Source organism: Lissotriton helveticus, chromosome 3_1, assembly GCF_964261635.1.
Source record: "Lissotriton helveticus chromosome 3_1, aLisHel1.1, whole genome shotgun sequence".
Taxonomy (NCBI): Eukaryota; Metazoa; Chordata; class Amphibia; order Caudata; family Salamandridae; genus Lissotriton; species Lissotriton helveticus.
The window spans coordinates 1,653,480,669-1,653,500,174 of record NC_136061.1 but is presented as its reverse complement, the minus strand read 5'-3'; the positions used below and the strand labels follow the sequence as shown (position 1 = coordinate 1,653,500,174).

Sequence of the window (19,506 nt, the reverse complement as noted above, 5' to 3'; positions counted from 1 at the left end):
TGATGGAAGATGTCGAAACTGGGTCCACAATCGGATTTGTAGTTGATGATTTTTCAGTCTGCGTAGAGACGTTGTTTCTGATTTTTACGGCAAGTACCTCATCCATAAGCTAGTTTTACCCCTTAAGACTCCGGCTGTTGGGGACAGCATTTTTTGGTCGACTGATACCTCAATTTGAGTTTTCATTAACTTTGAGGCGGTTGTTTGCTGTACTGGTAAAGTATCATGGGGTTCCTTATGAATACTAGCTACTGTTATAATCTGAGTGGTCACAGTAGGTTGTTTACCTGGCCTTACATAAATCAGGTCTAAATGGCACGATGCGCCAGTGCGGACTGGTGACTTGTGTGGGTCCTGCATATAGACTGCGATTATCGCGCCCCATTCCTGGGTTTTTAAATACGAGAGTGGCTCGCTATCTTTTTCTTCTGGGATCTCTGAAGACGCCCCCATCTTCTCAAGAAATCTCAAAACCTGGCTCTTCGACAGACCCCCCCAATTGATGGACTGGAGCCTTTGTAAGCAAATTTGATGGTGAAGCTAATGTAGTAGGATACTGGAAATTACGGCCAATAGATTCCGGAGACGATTCATGCTTGATTGGCGTAGTGGAAAGCAGTGGTGTTTGTAGGCCCACATTTTGTGTAGATTTTAGGTTGATTTGAGCAAGTTGCGTGCCTAGAGTCCGAAAGATTTCCCTTTGATCCCTTCCTTCAGGTTGGGTCCACTTGGTTTGAAAGATCAATTAATGGTCCTTTGTTAGGCTGGGGGTTTGATTTGCCTTGATATTTTGTGACTTTGGCTTCCTTCCCCTTCTTCGGAGTGCACGTAGATTTTATTTCAGTGGCTGACTTCCTCTTTTTTAACAATGGTGCTAATTCGCCCCTGATCGCATGGTTTAAATTGCAAATTTTGCAGACTTAAGACTTGGCGCCAAATCCTTAGCCCCGCCAATCCCCAGCCGGTTCTGGCTGGATCAACAGGTGAGTGGGGCCTTCCAGGTAAGCTTGCAGGCCGCACCCGGAAACCTAGCTGGACTACTTCTGCAAGCTGCCAGTGGCACACTCTCCGCAACTGCCTGTAATTGACATTTGCAAACACCCAGGCAGCTGACAGGGTTGACGGGCTCCTCAGGTGCACTTTTAGATTACGTAGAACAAGCAGGCAAGCAAGCTGTAGAGGCAATAGAGAGTGGGGCATCCAGGCGATCCGCAGGCTGCACCTAAACTAGTTTCAAGCCGCCTCCGCATCCCACCTAGTGCCACTCTTTGCGGCCGCCGAGTAGCGCCTGCCGCACTCACAAGATCAGATGATAGCTGAATATAGCTACTTCTTCTCTGCAAGGAAAAGATGAGTGGGTGGCTTTGGTAGACTGAGCTAGGGCTAGAGACTGGGGCAATAGCTATTGCTATGGCTTAAGCTGTGACTAAATATTAGCTGGCTGAGTCTGAGGAGGTGACGTTGACCCCCCTCTGGCTTAAGCTTGGGCTAAAAACTGTCTAGCTGAAGCGGAGGCTGGTGAGGTGGCCGTGACCCCTTCTGGCTTTGCCCCCCTTTATCATCTTACCCCTCACCTCCTTATTTCTTCTTCAGCACCCCCTGCTCCAAGTGAGTCCAGGTGATAGTGGCCGGCGCTAACTACCTCCTAGTTCCCGAGCGCCCCGTATCCTTGTGCCCTGAGACTCCTGTCTCAGGCAGGAAGAGGGAACGACAAAGGATAAGCTGACTGAGGGAGTCTCCCCCTCCGGGCTAGGAGGCTGGTGAGGGGCCCGGGCACAAACGGCTCAGCGGGAGGAAGAACAGACCCGCAAACTGCTGGGCGCCAGAAGGCACCATGCACAGACGCGGTGAACGCGAACTCGGTGAACGTAGGAGGCACCGGCGCGGTGGTGGCGCCTTTAAAGCAGGTAGGAATAGCCTTCAATCTGGCAATCCGATCCGGTATGTGGGTTGCCTACCTAAGCTGAGGTAATGCGGAAATAAACAAGTGCAGCAAGAGGAAGATTGAGCATCCACGACAACAGTAAGAATACTCCTTTAAGCACCTAGGAATTTGGGTAAATAGGAAACCATGGGGGTAGTACTTGCAAAAACGGAACAAAAAATAGATAGCTGGATCAAGTTGGCCCTTTCCATTTCGGGTGCCTGGCACTGGCAAAAAAGATACTGCTGCCTAGATTCCTGTATTTGTTTAACAATATTCCTATCCCTTATAACAAATCATTTTTCGTGAAGCTGAGATGAAGCCTGCCCAGCCTAGCATGGCAAGGTAAACAGCCAAGGCTGTACTGTGAAATCCTGGTGATCCACTTTGAAAAGGGAGGGATGACCGTGCCATAATTCAAATTATACAATATTTGTGGCCAGGGCCAGTTCAAATACTACTGGCACTTCAAAGCTGTGCCAACCAAATGCTGCAGTAGAACTAGATAATGTTAGACTGCTGCACCTCACCACAATGATCTGCTACCCTAGAAGATTCTACATACAAGGTATGCACTGTGGGGTTGTAGCAAACTTAAAAACCATGCTAAATTGGATGCACTGCATACCCAGAATCTGCTGCTTACCTTCAATAGATGCCTTCCACTGACATACAACCACAAGGTATGTAAACAATTACACTCACTGACCATAACTGTGTGGGAGAGCTTTATCCCAGTGAGACCCTCATTCAGCAAGCACAGTGCTGGAGCGAGTTGGACACACGGCTTTGGATGTTTTCCTATCCTATAGACTTGGAGAAGCATGCTGGAGGGCGAATGAGCAATTCCGGCTTTTCTACAGGAGCTTCGCAATTTAGACGGGAAAATAGCGACACCATCTTCTAAGAAGCTTGAGACTTGAATGCCCTAATGATGCAGGAGGAAGCCCCAGTGTGTTCCCCAATGGTCAAAATTAAATGGGCGATGGAGCTAGACTCACCTTTAACTGAATAGCAATAGGAATACTGCTGCACACAAACATGAGTACACTACCCTAAATAAAAGGTTACGTTATGTGTATCTCTATAGCGCACTAATCACCAAAGTGGGTATCTAGGAGCTTGGGCAAATGTGTAGGTGTGTGGTCACCAATGTGCTTATACAAACAGCTAGGTTCTTCAGCTTCTTGCAGAACTCAAGTGAAGAGGAGGCCCTGATGTGTTGAGGGAGGTCATTCCACATCTTAGGTGCGATGTAGGAGAATGAACGACCTCCTGTTTTAGTTTTGCGTATATGGGGAGTGTGTGCGAGTGAGACAAAGCACAGGCGTCTGGTGGGTTGGCAAAAGTGTATGCTGCTGTTCAGGTATTCTAGTCCTGTTGTGTGTAGGGCTTTCTATGTGTGCTGGAGAAGTTTAAGTAGGCTGCGCTTGTGAATGGGGTTAATACACTTCAAATTTAAACATAGGATATACTACATAACAGAATCCTTATACAAACAAGGCCTATTGGGAACTCATGCCTCCTTAGTCATGTGCAGATCCAAAGACATATGGGCCATGCAACGGCTATATCAAATAATACATTACGAGGAGGCAAACAGCCAACTGTGGTAATGGAGAGTACTAGACTAGATAAAATGTGACATGATGGTTTAAGAAAAAGGAGCTTCATATTAAACTGTAACGGCACACTATAGAAACATGGTTTAGGTAAGGTTTCAATGTTGAAATGTACCAACGTATATCACAGTAACCTGTACCACACTTTTCTGTTACTGGGGAGGTTATTCCTCCCTGTTGGTTTGTACTTACATACTATTAAACACAATAAACAAAAAAAAAAACACTTTTCAGAGATATCCATTCACAGAGGGGTATTGGGTCTGGAGCATTTTGTGTTTTGAAAATCTTTTTATTAAGTCATAAATCACACATACAAAACAAATAATAATCATCTCAGGGAAACCAAGACATTACAATGCACCGGGGTCTGGAGCATTTATACCTGAGGAAGGCAGGCAAGAGTCTTTCTTTCAGAACCTGTCCGACTCATTTTCAAATACAAAATAAATAGCCTTCATTACAATTTCTCGCTGGGGTCTGGAAGAAAACATCTGACAAATGTCACACATCATGGCTGGAATAGACACTGGACAGTCAATTGAAAGAAAACTTTTACTAAGCATCTGTTCGTGGCCTGTAGTGCTGTAGATTTACATGCTCTGCATACTTCTGCTATCTAGTGCTGGACTTGGACGTGTGCAACTTGCTTTCTTCGAAGAACTCATTGGGTCACGAGGTACATTGCTAGTAATGTTTTTCCGCTTGGCGAGTTTGGATGGAAATGGAGCTCAGTGATATAGAAGATGACCATGCTAAGAAAGAATGAAAGGTATCTGCAATAAACAATGTGTAATCCGCTAAGTTCCTTGCATAGAGGTGACACAGCAGACGTAGCCAAGGGACGTCTTTAGGATATAGAAAAAATATACACAAACTATCACCATCTTCCTCCTTAAATAAAAAAAACAGAAAAAGAAAGAGCAAAGAACGTTTAGCTCACTGACAAGAAGTGAGAAAACACCACATGACCATTCATGTGAATCAAAGTGCAGAGAAACACGGTAGAAAAAGACTATGAGAACTCTACACAGTGATGAGACACATGGGAATAAAACACCCCCAGAACTTAAACACTATGGGTGGACCACAACCATGTACATACAACTTACGTACTCCTTACTAATGTAGCAAACACTATGGGTGGACCGCACCCTTGTACGTACTTACTTACTAAGGGTGGACCGCACCCATGTATGTACTCATAATTATGGGTGGACCGCACACATGTAGGTATTCCTGTATAAGGAACACAACCAAGACACCCTGCCAAAATAGGACTACAACCCATAATGCAGACTGTAAATGGGACTGACACCCATTACAAATTACATAGGTGGGCCTGACACCCACTATAAATAGAGAAGATGGGACTAAAACCCATTACTAATAAATAGGTGGGACTAATGATGGAGCAAAGTTTCACACGTAAAGTGACTAGCTCGTACTCAACCCTCTTGAATTAATATTAATGTACTAACTAACATGTTTTGTCTTATTAATATTTCATTACATGACATTTTAAGCATCTAGGGTAAGCTTGCCAATGTGCTTTTACTAACTATAATCCGCTTGCACTAAAATGGCTGCTGCTACGTGGGATTTTCTACTGCACATGCGTCTGTCATGCCCACGTGATATGCTTGGTAGGAAAACTTCTGCTTCTGCGCAATAGAACTAAGATAGTCGTTATCTGTCCCAACATGCAAGAAGCTTGCATTGCTGCTTTGCTAAACTGTTTGTTTTTGCTTAATATCTAACGCAATAGTATAAAATAAAATAATGGGAATAGAGTAGAAAGAAGTGGTATACAGTGCATTCAATTATTCTGTGACTCTAAAACCTGTTTCTTTTCTATTCTTACATATCATGAATAAATGGGCCTAATGCTTTGCTGAACTCCATCTTTGGAGAAACTATGTCTGCGCAACAAGTCCTGAGGTTACAGAAGCTGTAGCCTTGAATCATGGCCAAGGCGGACATGGAAGGCGGAGAAGAGTGAACTCCTTGCCTTGCCAGAGGAAGCTGAATTGATTAAATTGTTGATGAATTTCACTACCGGGCGGAATCAAAGAACATGGGTAGATAAAATTATGGGAGGGAACATCATGAATACATGATTGACAAGTTGCTTCTAGAAAAATATGTTGTGATGGCTACTCCTCGTTTTCGTCCAATAAAATTGTGGGATTCATACATTTGCAACATTTGGGGGTGGTACACTGACCTGAAAAATAGTATAACTAGGGTAGGCTTAGATAGTTAGATTGCCTGACTTGTCCGAATAGCTGACCTGTCACTGACCCAACGCACTCAAAAGATGACCGGGAGCAGAGTTGCTGGTGGAGCACTCTGTGAGAAGATTCGATAACCCAATCGGGGTTCTGGGAAGGAGATCGATGACCCAATCGGGGTTCGACTGTTAGCTGCAGAGAGGGTTGACAACGCTGGCGTTTTGAACTTTAACTGTGGTGCGAGTCTTAGCCTGTGGTGGTCCTGTCCTGATCCAATTTGGTCCGTATCCTGTCCTGGTTCTGATTTCTGGCTTGAACCTGTTCTTACCTACTGGCACCAGTACTTTGAGATTCTATTTCTTTGTCTCAGTCTATGACCAGGGTTGGTCATCACACCTAAATAGGGAACTATAAAGTGTGGGTTCATCATTGTATTGTTTCCTCTTTCTCTTACCCACCCTCTGTTTTAAAATGCTTAACAACATTTTCTCTCCAATGCAATTTCAATGATTATTTTGTCAAAACTCTGCATTATTCTAAAGAATAAGAAATTCATCTGAATTCATTTTATAACTTTCAAAAATTACTTAGATAAAGATTTAAAACTTTTTCAGAGTTTGTGGTTATTCATGAAATGCTAAATGTTATATTTGCTACCTATTTTCTCTCTAACTCCCTTGATCCTTTAGGACTATAGGTATTGAAGACCTGGATTGGTAAGATAAATCCAAATGGTAAAAAAAAAAGTATGTTGAGCAGGTGGGCCTGCACTCTATCAGTTATTTTGGTAGCAGAGTAGTGGTTAGGGATTAGTGTAGATAGGTAGTTAGTAAATATTGAAAACTGATTGATTAGTAGTTATTAATTTATTGATTTTATGCATTAACCAAAATAGTTCTGACCTGTTTTTATGTTTTGTCTGGAAACCCCGGGGGCAGAATAGCAGGTGGTAAATGGAAACCATTCTGTAGTGAGGTCACTTGTTTGTAGAAGAAAGTGCATGGTTAGGTGAAACCGGAAGCACTGTTTTAGGTTATTTTCTGTATAAATGTGTGAATAATTGATAGCAAAGAGTTCGCTAGTAAAACTTTAGTGTGATACCACCTAGAAAGGGTCACACTGAAGGAGTAACAGGCTCTTCTAAGCTTGATTGACAGCAAAGGGGTTGGTTTGTGAAACTTTGGCCTTGCATAATCTAGAAAGGGTAAGCCCGAGGGAGTAACAGGTTCTCCGATGCTTGCGTGAAAGGTAGACGGAAGGGATCTACTTGTAGTGTATGAAGAGTAAACGGAAGGGAGTTACTCGCAGTGAATTAAAATCATTCTTTCCTTTTGAATTTAGTTACTCAGACACAGTGGCGAATGTTTTTACGTTGTTAATTAATAAAAATGAGCATTTAAAAATGAATTGAAGTAAACTCTTGTATTACCTTGCAAAGGAGGGAGTTGGTCGCGGAGCTGCGCTGACGTCACTCAGAGCCGCGCTGGTATTGGTTGGTACAGCGGGTGTGTAGCTGAGGCAATACTGTAAAGGAGGGGTGAGTACAGGAGCGTCAGAACTCGTCTTACGAGAAAAGCCGCACAACCATTGGTTGAACTTATTTTGAATTCTAATCATTAATTGGTCATTGAAAATAAGAAACGTTTTGGTATGGGAGGTTTTTTTTGTAAACAAACTGAGTATCAGCATAAAATATATGTGGCATTTAGATCCAGGATTCATAGGAAATCGACCAGATAGAAAATATCTAGGTTTTGCTAAAGGACAGATGATAACAGGGAGACCTTATATCATGTAATTTGTCAAGAAAGTTAAAAAAAAATCAAGAAAGATAAGCCATTAAAAACTAGAGAAGGGATTATTATTCGACCACCGAATACGCCCGCATCATACATGATGGTTGAAAAGGGGTTCCATACTTGTATATGGTTAGAAAACTGGATAGAATATACCAAAGATGATGGAATTATGGCTTTTCCAGAAAATGGTACCTTTAATGGTAGAGTTTTATACAATTTAAGAGCACGCATGAATGAATTAGATCCAAGACCTAGATTAACCCAATATGAGGCATTGGAGGAATGGGAAACAGAGGCTTTTGAGCGAGTCAGATCCAGAAGTAATAAAAGTATTAGTAAATTTTATCCTAAATTTCCTAAAGAGACAAGAGATAAACAGATGAAACAATGGAGACAGTCTATGCTAGTGGAAGGATCATATCGTGTCCGAGCATTAAAAGAACAAACAGGGAATAAAAGTACTGAGAAAAGTAAAAATTTAATGACAAGTGCTGATCCAGAAGAGGATTACTTGGAGGATTTATTAATGAAAAATCTGCCACCTTATAATGAGGAGCAAAATCAGACAAATGCTAGAGCTCCGTTCTTAAAGCAACCTTTAGTCCCACAAGTATTACATGAGGCATCATTAGATAAAGTACTACAGGAAAAGGAACGAGAAGGAATAATTAAGCAAAGGAATGAATTAATTTAGAAAATTACACAGTTAAATATCAGTCCTGAAGCCTTGACAATTCCGGTAACTATAGGTCCAGTTGTTCCTTTATATGGAGAAAAACAGACTAGTCATGGACCTCCTGTTTTAACTACAACTGTAGTGCAACCAAGGAAAGAAACATTAATAGTGGATGACCAAGCAAGTGAATGTGGGTCAGAAATTCCTTTGATGGATTTACCTATAAGAACCAGTAAATAGTTCAGCTAGGAAAACTACACCTGTAAATTCCAGAGAGGTGCAAATAGGAAATTGAAAGATGGTCCAGAGAAATAGAAAAACCAAAATCACAGTCAAAGACATTGGATATTTTTAAATTAAGGATTGAATTGGAAGAAATGATTGCTGGAAATGTGGGGTTAGATCGATTCAATGTATTAAATGAAGAGGAATTGTTATTTATATGTCGAAGTATCACCCGAAATACAAAAACATTTCATGAAAAATTAACGAGTTTGGCAAGTGAAATTGGAATTAACATTTTTTTTTAACATATTTTATTGGTTTTTTAAATTTCCACATACATCCATACAGTATTTTTATAGGTTTGGGCTCCATTAACACATCTAGCACATATAGTCTTAATCCATTATGAACACATAACAATTGACCTATACGTTACATTATTGAAGTGTTTCCAGAGGCTCCAGCAGTATCACCGTTGTGTTACATATACATACATCATTTACATATATCATATATATATGGAGAAATACTAATTTGTCTGAAAGAACAAGGAATTGTATAACATCCCCTAATAAAATCCCCCCTCCCCAACAACCTTGGTCACCTTTTTTGCACATCAACACTATCGAACCATGTGCACCGTAGCTTTGTCCTGTGTTTGAGTTGTAGCATAATGTACCGCTACTTTACATCGGATGACGAGGCCTCAGCGATATTTTTCATTAATTCACACACGGCATATTTAAACATTTACATTAACATCCGCAGATTTGAGCTCTCCTAGCATAACTTTCCAATCCATTGCTATTTGCGTCTTACGCAGTCCCCTTGCCTCTTCTCTGCGTAACGCTGCACCCCCTGCACTGCCCCATCTCAACATTTCCGCGTGCCAACTGGACACCTCTGGAGGTTTACATGACTTCCAGCGCATAGTAACATTCCTGATAGTATTATGGTCAGATCTATGAATCTGTATTGCACCTTGTGCTTGGACCTATGTTTGTGCAGGCCTAACAGACATTCTTCCACTGTGTCTTGTATCGCGTGATGCGCTGCCTCTCCAGTAAGTTCCCTAACCGTAGTCCAATATCCTATTATTTGGGGGCATGTCCAAAGCATGTATAGTAAGCCCGCCGCCTCGTCTTACATCTAGGGCAGGAGTGTCGTGTCTGCGGGAACATTTTATCCAGTCTACCTGGAGTCAAATAGGCCTGGTGTAATATAGTTTGGATGAACTTAAATCTCGAATTCCTGGACACCGTCCTGGGATGCTCCAATATCATCACCTATTCCTTATCCGTCAAGTCTCTACCTATCTCCCCTATCCAAATGGTCTTCAAGGTGTCCAGGGAAACCCGAGTATGTGCACTGATCCAGTTATATAACCAGCAGACCAAATGTCTCCCCCTGCCCATATAGTGTACCATCTTAACCAATTCGTTGTGTTCGTGTTCTCGTCTTCGTGGTGCCCAGTGCTTTTTAATATATTGCACCAATGCAGCGTGCGTTAAATATAGGTGTGCTGGGGCACCCGTCTCATTTACAAAAGTGTCATGGTCTAGTAGTTCCTCGTGTCCGAAGAGGTCCGCTACCGTGGTGATACCGGCCTCAGTCCAGGGCATTACTAATGTCTGTGTCGGTGTACCCTATTTCTTGGAGGTTGCGACCTGCCTTCCAGTATGATGACCATTGTAACTGGCATGCATAGTAATACGCACGGAAGTCTGGGACTCCCAGCCCCCCCATAAGAGTGCTCACTTGGAGCCTCTTCAAACTTGTACGTCTACGGCCCGTAACCCAAATAAGATCTATGAGTAGGGTATTCAGTGTTTTGAAGGTGGATAATGGTACTATTAACGGCAGGTTCGAGAAATAATATATCCGGCGTGGCAGGACCACCATTTTCGCTATTGCGGCTCTCCCCATAACAGATAGTAGCAACGAGTTCCAAAAGGCTACACTAGACCGTAAAGATCGTATTGTTTTATCAAGGTTACCCTCTAGCATATCTGCATGCGCTCTGTAGATTTGAATACCCAAGTATCGAAACGTAGTTGGTGCTATTTGTAGAGAGGTATCCCCGAACTCTATGTTCGTGTCATCTGCGTGATCCGCAAAGAAAAAGGCATGCGATTTCGTGATATTTACAGCAAGGCCGGACAAAATTTCAAATCGTCTGTACAGATCATAAATTGGCTTCAAGGGCTGACTAAGATCACGCAGGTATACAATAATATCGTCTGCATAGGCCGAGAAGAGATGGGTTGTACGTCCTATCGGTATTCCCAAACCCAGGAAGTTCTATCTCATTGCTATTGCCAGGGGTTCCAGTGCCAGAATAAAGATCAGGGGCGATAGCGGGCAGCCCTGTCGTGTCCCTCTATGTATCATATAGTTACCCGATATGTGCCCACCCGTTCTCATACGAGCTGTCGGGGCTTTGTATAGCAGCCGCAGCCATGTCATGTATCCCTCTGGTATCCTAAAGTGAGGTAGAGTCTGAAACATATACTCCCAGTTGATCGAGTCAAACGCTTGTCTGAGGTCTAAAGAAATACAACCCGTGTGGGGGAACCGCTTTGGTGCTTCCATCATTAAATAATGTAATTTCCGAATGTTTAGAGAAGTACTACGCGCAGGCAGGAACCCAGTCTGGTCTATATGTACCAAGTGCGACAGAAACGGCAATAGCCAGTACCTTACTCAGTATTTTGTACTCGGTGGGTAGCAGTGATAACGGGCGGTAATTGGCCATATCCGTGTGGTCTCTTCCAGGCTTTGGCAATGATATTACCATTGCTTGTGCAGTGGTGAGAGGCAGTGAACCCTCCTACCAGTTCGCATTATACAGGTCCGTTAATCTGGGTACTACGATTCCGCATACGTAGCATAGAATTCGATGGGAAGCCCATCCATACCAGGAGTCTTATTACAGGGGAGCCCCTTCATAGCGGTTCTGATTTCTTGTGTTGTTACGGCCCTGCTAGGTCTTTTTGAGCCGAAGGCGCTAATACTGGGAATGTTAAGGCAGACAGGAAGGCTTCCGTTTGCTCATTGGGTACGCTTACGGGCGCACTATATAATGAAGCGTAGTATGTTCTGAATGCCTAATTAATCTTGCCCTGTGTGGTGGCCCTTGTTCCATCCTCTTTCCTGATTTCATTTATCACTATTGTGGGAGGGGTGTCCCTGAGTAATCTCGCTAGCAGAGTTCCTGCTTTGTCCGCCTCTACATGTGTTCGTCTGGTATACTCCTGGTAATCTATAACTCTAAGGGATTCTAAGAGTTCAGCATTTTAATTCTCGCCTCTTGGAGTGAACCTTTGTGATTGTCGTCAGTCGTGGCCATTTGTTCCAGTCTGCCCATTTTATTTTCAGTGTCCACTAGGGACCTATGGAGTTCCTGTCTTGCGACCAACCGTCACACTGATCGCCTTGCCCTGGATTACCACCTTAAAGGCGTCCCACTCAATCAGTCTACTCGTTGCCATGTGACTGTTTTCTGTAAAATAGCAATCTATAGTATGTGAAAGATCATTACGCAGCACAGGGTCTTCCAATAATTGTGGCCATAGCCGCCATGTAGGGACGGGTGTAGGTATCTTACCCCATGTAATACTTATCTCTTGTGGGTTGTGATCTGAGAAAGTCTTGGGTAGATATGTAGAGCGGAGTACCAGCATTGCTATGCCATCAGAACAGAGAATCCTGTTTATTCTAGTATGCAGGTCATGTACTGCCGAGTAAAATGAGTATTCCCGGTGTCCGGGATGACGCATCCTCCATACATCACAGTCGCCACCCCGCGGCCCATCTTATCAGCTCCTCAGTCTGTTTAAACACCCCTGCACCGCATAGCAGCGGATGTGATCTGTCCAAGGACACATCCATAACCGTATTACAATCCCCCCTAGTATCCACGGACATGTATCCCATCCCGCTAGTGCTCCGCTGATCGTGTCCCAGTATTTATCTTGATCAAAGTTTGGGGCATAAATTGATCCCAACACCACCAATTGCCCATCTAAGGCCCCCCTCACAAATACATATCTGCCCCATTTATCAATCTTCTGTTTGTGTGCTACAAATGGGACCCCATGGCGTACCCAAATTGTGGAGCCCGTGCATAGTTTGAGTAAGAGGTAGAGAAAATTTGACCTCTCCATTTTTTCCTAAGTTTCACCACCTCACTTTCCACCATATGTGATCCCTGTAAATAGACTATCTGCGCTTCACGGCGTAACAAATGCGCATGTATCCTTTGCCTTTTGTGTATTGTGCCCATACCTCGCACATTCGAAGTGATTATGGTATATTTATCCAACTCATGCATCGTTGCGAGCAGTGAATCCACATGGGTGCTGACATGATTCGCAATAGGACAGATGTATCTGTAGTTACATTAAAAAAGTGACCACCCCACCCCTCAACATTTCCAATACACGGTCTGGTCTCAGACCCATACCAGACCACAACATAACATTGAAATGAGAAAAACACAACATAACATTGAAATGAGGAAAACAGAGAACATGCAAAGGGCCTTCGCCATGTGGGGAGCGGCGCCTGCACTTCGCATGCGGTTATGTGGTACTTTGGTCTACCAATCTAGAGCTACTACGGTGCCCGAGCCCCATCTTTGATTGTCTTCTGTAAAGAATCTAATGATAGCTAAAGTTAAAGTTAATGATTCAGAAAAGGGGGTGGTGATGAACAGAGTGTCTGAATTAAGCAGACCACTCTTACCCAGTCCAAAGATCAGGGCTTGATCCATCACCGTTATTTAGCTCACTGCCCCATCCCAGCTCAGAACCTGGCTATATGCAAATTAGTCTGTCCCTGGCCCAGTGCATCATGGGAACAGGGCAGACCAAACTACCAAGCCAATTCTTCACCAGAAAGGAGACAAGCTTCCGGGGACCGGTTTCTGCCATTCCAGGCGTCGTCGGCCCGGCTTGCTTGAATCCTGATGGAGCAGTGAGCAAGGGACTCATGTCTGAGTATACCCTCCCACGCTTATGGTGGACAAAATGATTCAGAAAAGGGGGTGGTGATGAACAGAGTGTCTGAATTAAGCAGACCACTCTTACCCAGACCAAAGATCAGGGCTTGATCCATCACCGTTATTTAGCTCACTGCCCCATCCCAGCTCAGAACCTGGCTATATGCAAATTAGTCTGTCCCTGGCCCAGTGCATCATGGGAACAGGGCAGACCAAACTACCAAGCCAATTCTTCACCAGAAAGGAGACAAGCTTCCGGGGACCGGTTTCTGCCATTCCAGGCGTCGTCGGCCCGGCTTGCTTGAATCCTGATGGAGCAGTGAGCAAGGGACTCATGTCTGAGTATACCCTTCCACGCTTATGGTGGACAAAATGATTCAGAAAAGGGGGTGGTGATGAACAGAGTGTCTGAATTAAGCAGGCCACTCTTACCCAGTCCAAAGATCAGGGCTTGATCCATCACCGTTATTTAGCTCACTGCCCCATCCCAGCTCAGAACCTGGCTATATGCAAATTAGTCTGTCCCTGGCCCAGTGCATCATGGGAACAGGGCAGACCAAACTACCAAGCCAATTCTTCACCAGAAAGGAGACAAGCTTCCGGGGACCGGTTTCTGCCATTCCAGGCGTCGTCGGCCCGGCTTGCTTGAATCCTGATGGAGCAGTGAGCAAGGGACTCATGTCTGAGTATACCCTTCCACGCTTATGGTGGACAAAATGATTCAGAAAAGGGGGTGGTGATGAACAGACTGTCTGAATTAAGCAGACCACTCTTACCCAGTCCAAAGATCAGGGCTTGATCCATCACCGTTATTTAGCTCACTGCCCCATCCCAGCTCAGAACCTGGCTATATGCAAATTAGTCTGTCCCTGGCCCAGTGCATCATGGGAACAGGGCAGACCAAACTACCAAGCCAATTCTTCACCAGAAAGGAGACAAGCTTCCGGGGACCGGTTTCTGCCATTCCAGGCGTCGTCGGCCCGGCTTGCTTGAATCCTGATGGAGCAGTGAGCAAGGGACTCATGTCTGAGTATACCCTTCCACGCTTATGGTGGACAAAATGATTCAGAAAAGGGGGTGGTGATGAACAGAGTGTCTGAATTAAGCAGACCACTCTTACCCAGACCAAAGATCAGGGCTTGATCCATCACCGTTATTTAGCTCACTGCCCCATCCCAGCTCAGAACCTGGTCTGCTTAATTCAGGCACTCTGTTCATCACCACCCCCTTTTCTGAATCATTTAGTCCACCATAAGCGTGGAAGGGTATACTCAGATGTGAGTCCCTTGCTCATTGCACCATCAGGATTCAAGCAAGCCGGGCCGACGACGCCTGAAATGGCAGAAACCGGTCCCCGGAAGCTTGTTTCCTTCCCAGTATAAGAATTGGCTTGGTAGTTTGGTTTGCCCTGTTCCCATCATGCACTGGGACAGGAACAGACTAATTTGCATATAGCCAAGTTCTGAGCTGGGATGGTGCAGTGAGCTAAAAAACGGTGATGGATCAAGCCCTGATCTTTGGACTGGGTAAGAGTGGTCTGCTTAATTCAGGCACTCTGTTCATCACCACCCCCTTTTCTGAATCATTTTGTCCACCATAAGCGTGGAAGGGTATACTCAGATGTGAGTCCCTTGCTCATTGCACCATCAGGATTCAAGCAAGCCGGGCCTACGAGGCTGAAATGCCAGAAACCAGTCCCCGGTAGCTTGTCTCCTTTCTGGTGAAGAATTGGCTTGGTAGTTTGGTCTGCCCTGTTCCCATGATGCACTGGGCCAGGGACAGACTAATTTGCATGTAGCCAGGTTCTGAACTGGGATGGTGCAGTGAGCTAAAAAACGGTGATGGATCAAGCCCTGATCTTTTGACTGGGTATGAGTGTTCTGCTTAATTCAGATGCTCTGTCCATCACCACCCCCTTTTCTGAATCGTTTTGGCCACCACAAGCGTGGAAGGGTATGCTCAGATGTGAGTCCCTTGCTCACTGCACCATCAGGATTCAAGCAAGCCGGGCCGAAGACGGCTGTAATGCCAGAAACCGGTCCCCGGAAGCTTGTTTCCTTTCCAGTAAAGAATTGGCTTGGTAGTTTGGTCTGCCCTGTTCCCATGATGCACTGGGCCAGGGACAGACTAATTTGCATGTAGCCAGGTTCTGAACTGGGATGGTGCAGTGAGCTAAAAAACGGTGATGGATCAAGCCCTGATCTTTTGACTGGGTATGAGTGTTCTGCTTAATTCGGATGCTCTGTCCATCACCACCCCCTTTTCTGAATCGTTTTGGCCACCACAAGCGTGGAAGGGTATGCTCAGGTACAAACTGTTTTTAACTTCACGCCATTTGGCTTTCTCACTTCATAAGCATGGACAGAGGCGCAGTCAAGCATGGATTATAATCTGATGTATATAAAATGCTACTATACTGTGGGGCCATTAAACCCCCCCTGTTTTGGAGTGGCGTACACAGGGCTGGTCCCTGTGTAGTCCTGAAGACCTATTCAGAATGCTGCCTCTCCTCTTTTCTCAAATTGGCACCCATCTGCAAGCAGATTCAGAATCCACTACTGCACCATTATCTATGAGGCCTGCATGCAAAGACAAAGTCTAATCACCGTAGAGTATAAAAGTGAAAATTAATAACCATCGTAGGCCTGAAGTACATAGACTTTCTACTGCAGTGAAGTCATTCCACTGCCTCCCGACCAAACAAAGGAACACATTTAAGACACTATGCGTGAAGCACTCTCTAGATATGAACTATACATGCGCCATGTGGCACCAACCGCCGAACGATGGTGCCAAAAAAGCTAAACAGATGTCTATTTATTTATAAAGTTATGGTTGTTCAGTTAATGCAGACGGTACACTCAACACCATGTTAAGGTTTTAGTGGATAGATCACTAATGGACAAGCCTTACAAAAGACTCTTCACTAAAAAACTGATACATACATCCACATCATCAACTGACAAGTTTTTTAGATTCAGGAAATCACTGGAAACACCTGCCTTTGGACAGTATTATACTTGCCCAGACTGCGTCAAATGTCCTGCTCCATTTAAATGTAACGTCATAGTGAAGTTGAAGGATGAATAACACATAATGGCAGTACATCCTCAGCAGTTAAAGATTTACATTTGTGAACATTAGTAAAATATTGAACAAAGACAATTCTTGGCAACACGAGGTAAATGAAAAGAAAAAAAACCCACTAGCAATATAAATACCTTGCTATCCAAATAGTTAACCTGAAATTTAGACACTTCAGAATACAAAAAAGGCAAAACAGCAAACAACGTCTCCTTGACTGACAGCATATTAGTATCATGATACTTTACCTTTTGTATAGTGTGAGTACAAGTCTTCTTAAACAGGGCTTCTACATCCTTATATTCATTTGTTTGTGGTAATAATGGTACCAGATTTAGACTGTTGGCACTCACCGATTCCCAATGTACAGGGATATCATTCTCTCCTAGGTAAAAAAAAAAAAAAGACCAACAAAGCTGAAAAACATATGCTAAAACAATTCTTATTTTTACTCATAAAACCTTAGTAAATTCAAGTGAAGTTCATATTTGTCAAACAGAAATATCCTCTCCATCACAACGCTTTTGGACAGGGACAACATACATAGATTACCATAGCCTCAAGAGGTGGAATACCTGACCGTCGTCTCGGAATTCCGAGATGTCCCACCCTGGTATTTTTGCATGGGGTCTAACTGTTATCCCCCTACGCTCTATTTGGATCCCCAGCGTTCAAAATTTGTCTGGATGGGTCTCAGCTCTACATGTCCTGAATTAATGGACCGGTGAAATGGCTTAAGGGCTGTTGGTTGCTGTGGATTTTAATAGTCTGGAGACTTACCTTTAAGAGAGTGAATGAGGAAGTCCTGTTACTCCCTACAACATTATCGGTTGTGACATCGTTTCTGGTCATATGTTGCCCTAAAAAAGTTCATTGTTTGGACGAAACCCGTTGGCTGTTTGAATGTTGCATGCTCAAAGGACCGTTCCAATTGAGAAGCTCAAAATAAAAGAAGATTCTGACAAAAATGGAAAGATTATTTGCCTTTGGACTATCGATTATGGTTTATGAATGTCATTTGATGCACCGTATTGTATATGTTAGCATAACACTTAAGTTTGTTAGGGTACACACAAGCTTGAAACTTGGTTAAGCATTGTTCTGTCAGAGTAGCAATACCTGGGCTATGAAGTTATCGCTCTGAGGAATAGTGACCCACCACCCTCACATGACTCTGTAGATTTGGGGGGGTAGGAGGGGGTCGGGGGGGTGGGTGGACGAGGGGTTGGCTTGTGCTCTTGGGCCACCTCTCACTATCTATTCTGTAAGCTGCACTGAACCGGGCTGACATGGATAAGCATGCTGCGCAGACAAGCGAGTCTCACAGAGCCACACTCAATGATGCACCGGTTCTCCCTCTCCGGGTAGAGGGCATATATATATATTTTTTTTTTACAAAGTTTTATATAGTGCGAACCCGATAGCTTCAGTAAGGTAGTAAGGTTGGTTTGGCAGGGTGGCATGCAGCCAGGTAATTATTTTATATTGTCAGAGGGTGCAAGAGATTTCAGCTAAAGGTAAGCAGGATGGTTGTCAACTCACAAGTTACTTGCTTTTTTTGCGGGGGATTAAGAAGGGGAGAATCTTGTAGAGTTGCAGGATGCGAGTATTTTTTGGGATGGGGAGCCTAAGTGAAGGTTTTGCCTGAGATCGGTGAGGGCCATGGTTCCAGGTACTTTTAAGGGGGGTGACATGTTGTGTACGGCTCTTCTGTGACTCCTCTACACCTGTACTGCTTATTTAAGCATTGAGAGCGTATTGTTATTTGGTGACACAACATGAAAGTGTGCATGGGTGTTGCCAGTAACAGAGTTTTCCACCTTGTGGGTCCAAGTGACATAGACAACTCAAACCTTGTTCTCATTGTCTGTCTGATGCCTCTTAGGGACTTTTGGTAGAATGCAAAACTTTTGCCAGTAAACCAGCCATTTTTTAAAATATTATATACTATCTTCCTCATGTCAAGTCAAGTCAAGGCATTTGGAACGCACACATATCACATCCAAAAAGTCTCATGACAGGATGAGGACAGCTAGTTTCCAAACAGCCAGGTCTTCAGCCTCTTGCGAAAGCAGGTGTGTTCTGAGGTCATGTGCAGGTTCAGGGGCATCTTATTCCAGAGGGAAGGGGCAAGAAAGGAAAAAGCACGACCCCCATTTCTGGCGGTTTGTATTCTTAGCGGGGCAAGCAATGATTCGGTGCTAGATCTCAGTTGCCTTCTGGGAACATACCAAGTAAGTTTGTGGGACCAATATTTAGGGCCGTTCCCATACATATGTTTGTGAACGAGACATAATGTTTTAAACATAATTCGCTTCTTCACAGGGTAGCCAATGAAGCCTTCGGGGAAGGTCTAAGACCAGTCGCGCTGCAGTGTTCTGAAGAACCTGTAATCTCTTCAGATGGTGCTCATTTATCGCTAGTAGGAGCGAATTCCCATAGTCTAACCTATTTAAAATTAGACCCTGCACTAAGGGTTTCCGCGCCTCTGCTGGAATCCACTTGAAGACTTTGCGCAGGCTGCGCATAAGTCCAAAACAGGTACAAACAATGTGGTTGGTTTGGGTCTTCATGGATAACTTATTATCCATGTGGAATCCCAGGTTCCGCACTGATTCCTTGGGGGTCGGACAGTCACCAAGCTGAGCTGGCCACCAGTCCTGCGCCCAGTGATTCGCAGCCTTGCCAAACATCATGATCTCTGTTTTATTGCCATTAAGCTGCAGATGATTGATACCCATCCAGTTCTGAACCTCGACCATACAGTTTTTAAATCGGAACTTTGTCTCATCGAGGTCGGGGCCTAGAGTAACCAGAATCTGGGTATTGTCGGCGTAGGATAGGACCTCAAAGCCGAACGCCCTAATCACTTTGGCCAAGGGTGTCATATAAACATTAAAGAGTGTAGGGCTCAAAGTGGAGCCCGGCGGAACACCCATA

The 19,506-nt window shown here is 44.2% G+C and overlaps 1 protein-coding gene across 1 annotated transcript in view; it reads right to left on the bottom strand.

Moving 5' to 3' along the window:
• Window positions 1-19,506, bottom strand: part of LOC144823688 (protein mono-ADP-ribosyltransferase PARP14-like) — a 924,605-nt gene that overhangs the window by 162,887 nt on the left and 742,212 nt on the right. The window contains exon 16 of the mRNA XM_078682423.1: window positions 16,815-16,951. Within this exon, the coding sequence (XP_078538549.1) occupies window positions 16,815-16,951 (137 nt within the window). The remainder of the gene's footprint in view (window positions 1-16,814; window positions 16,952-19,506) is intronic.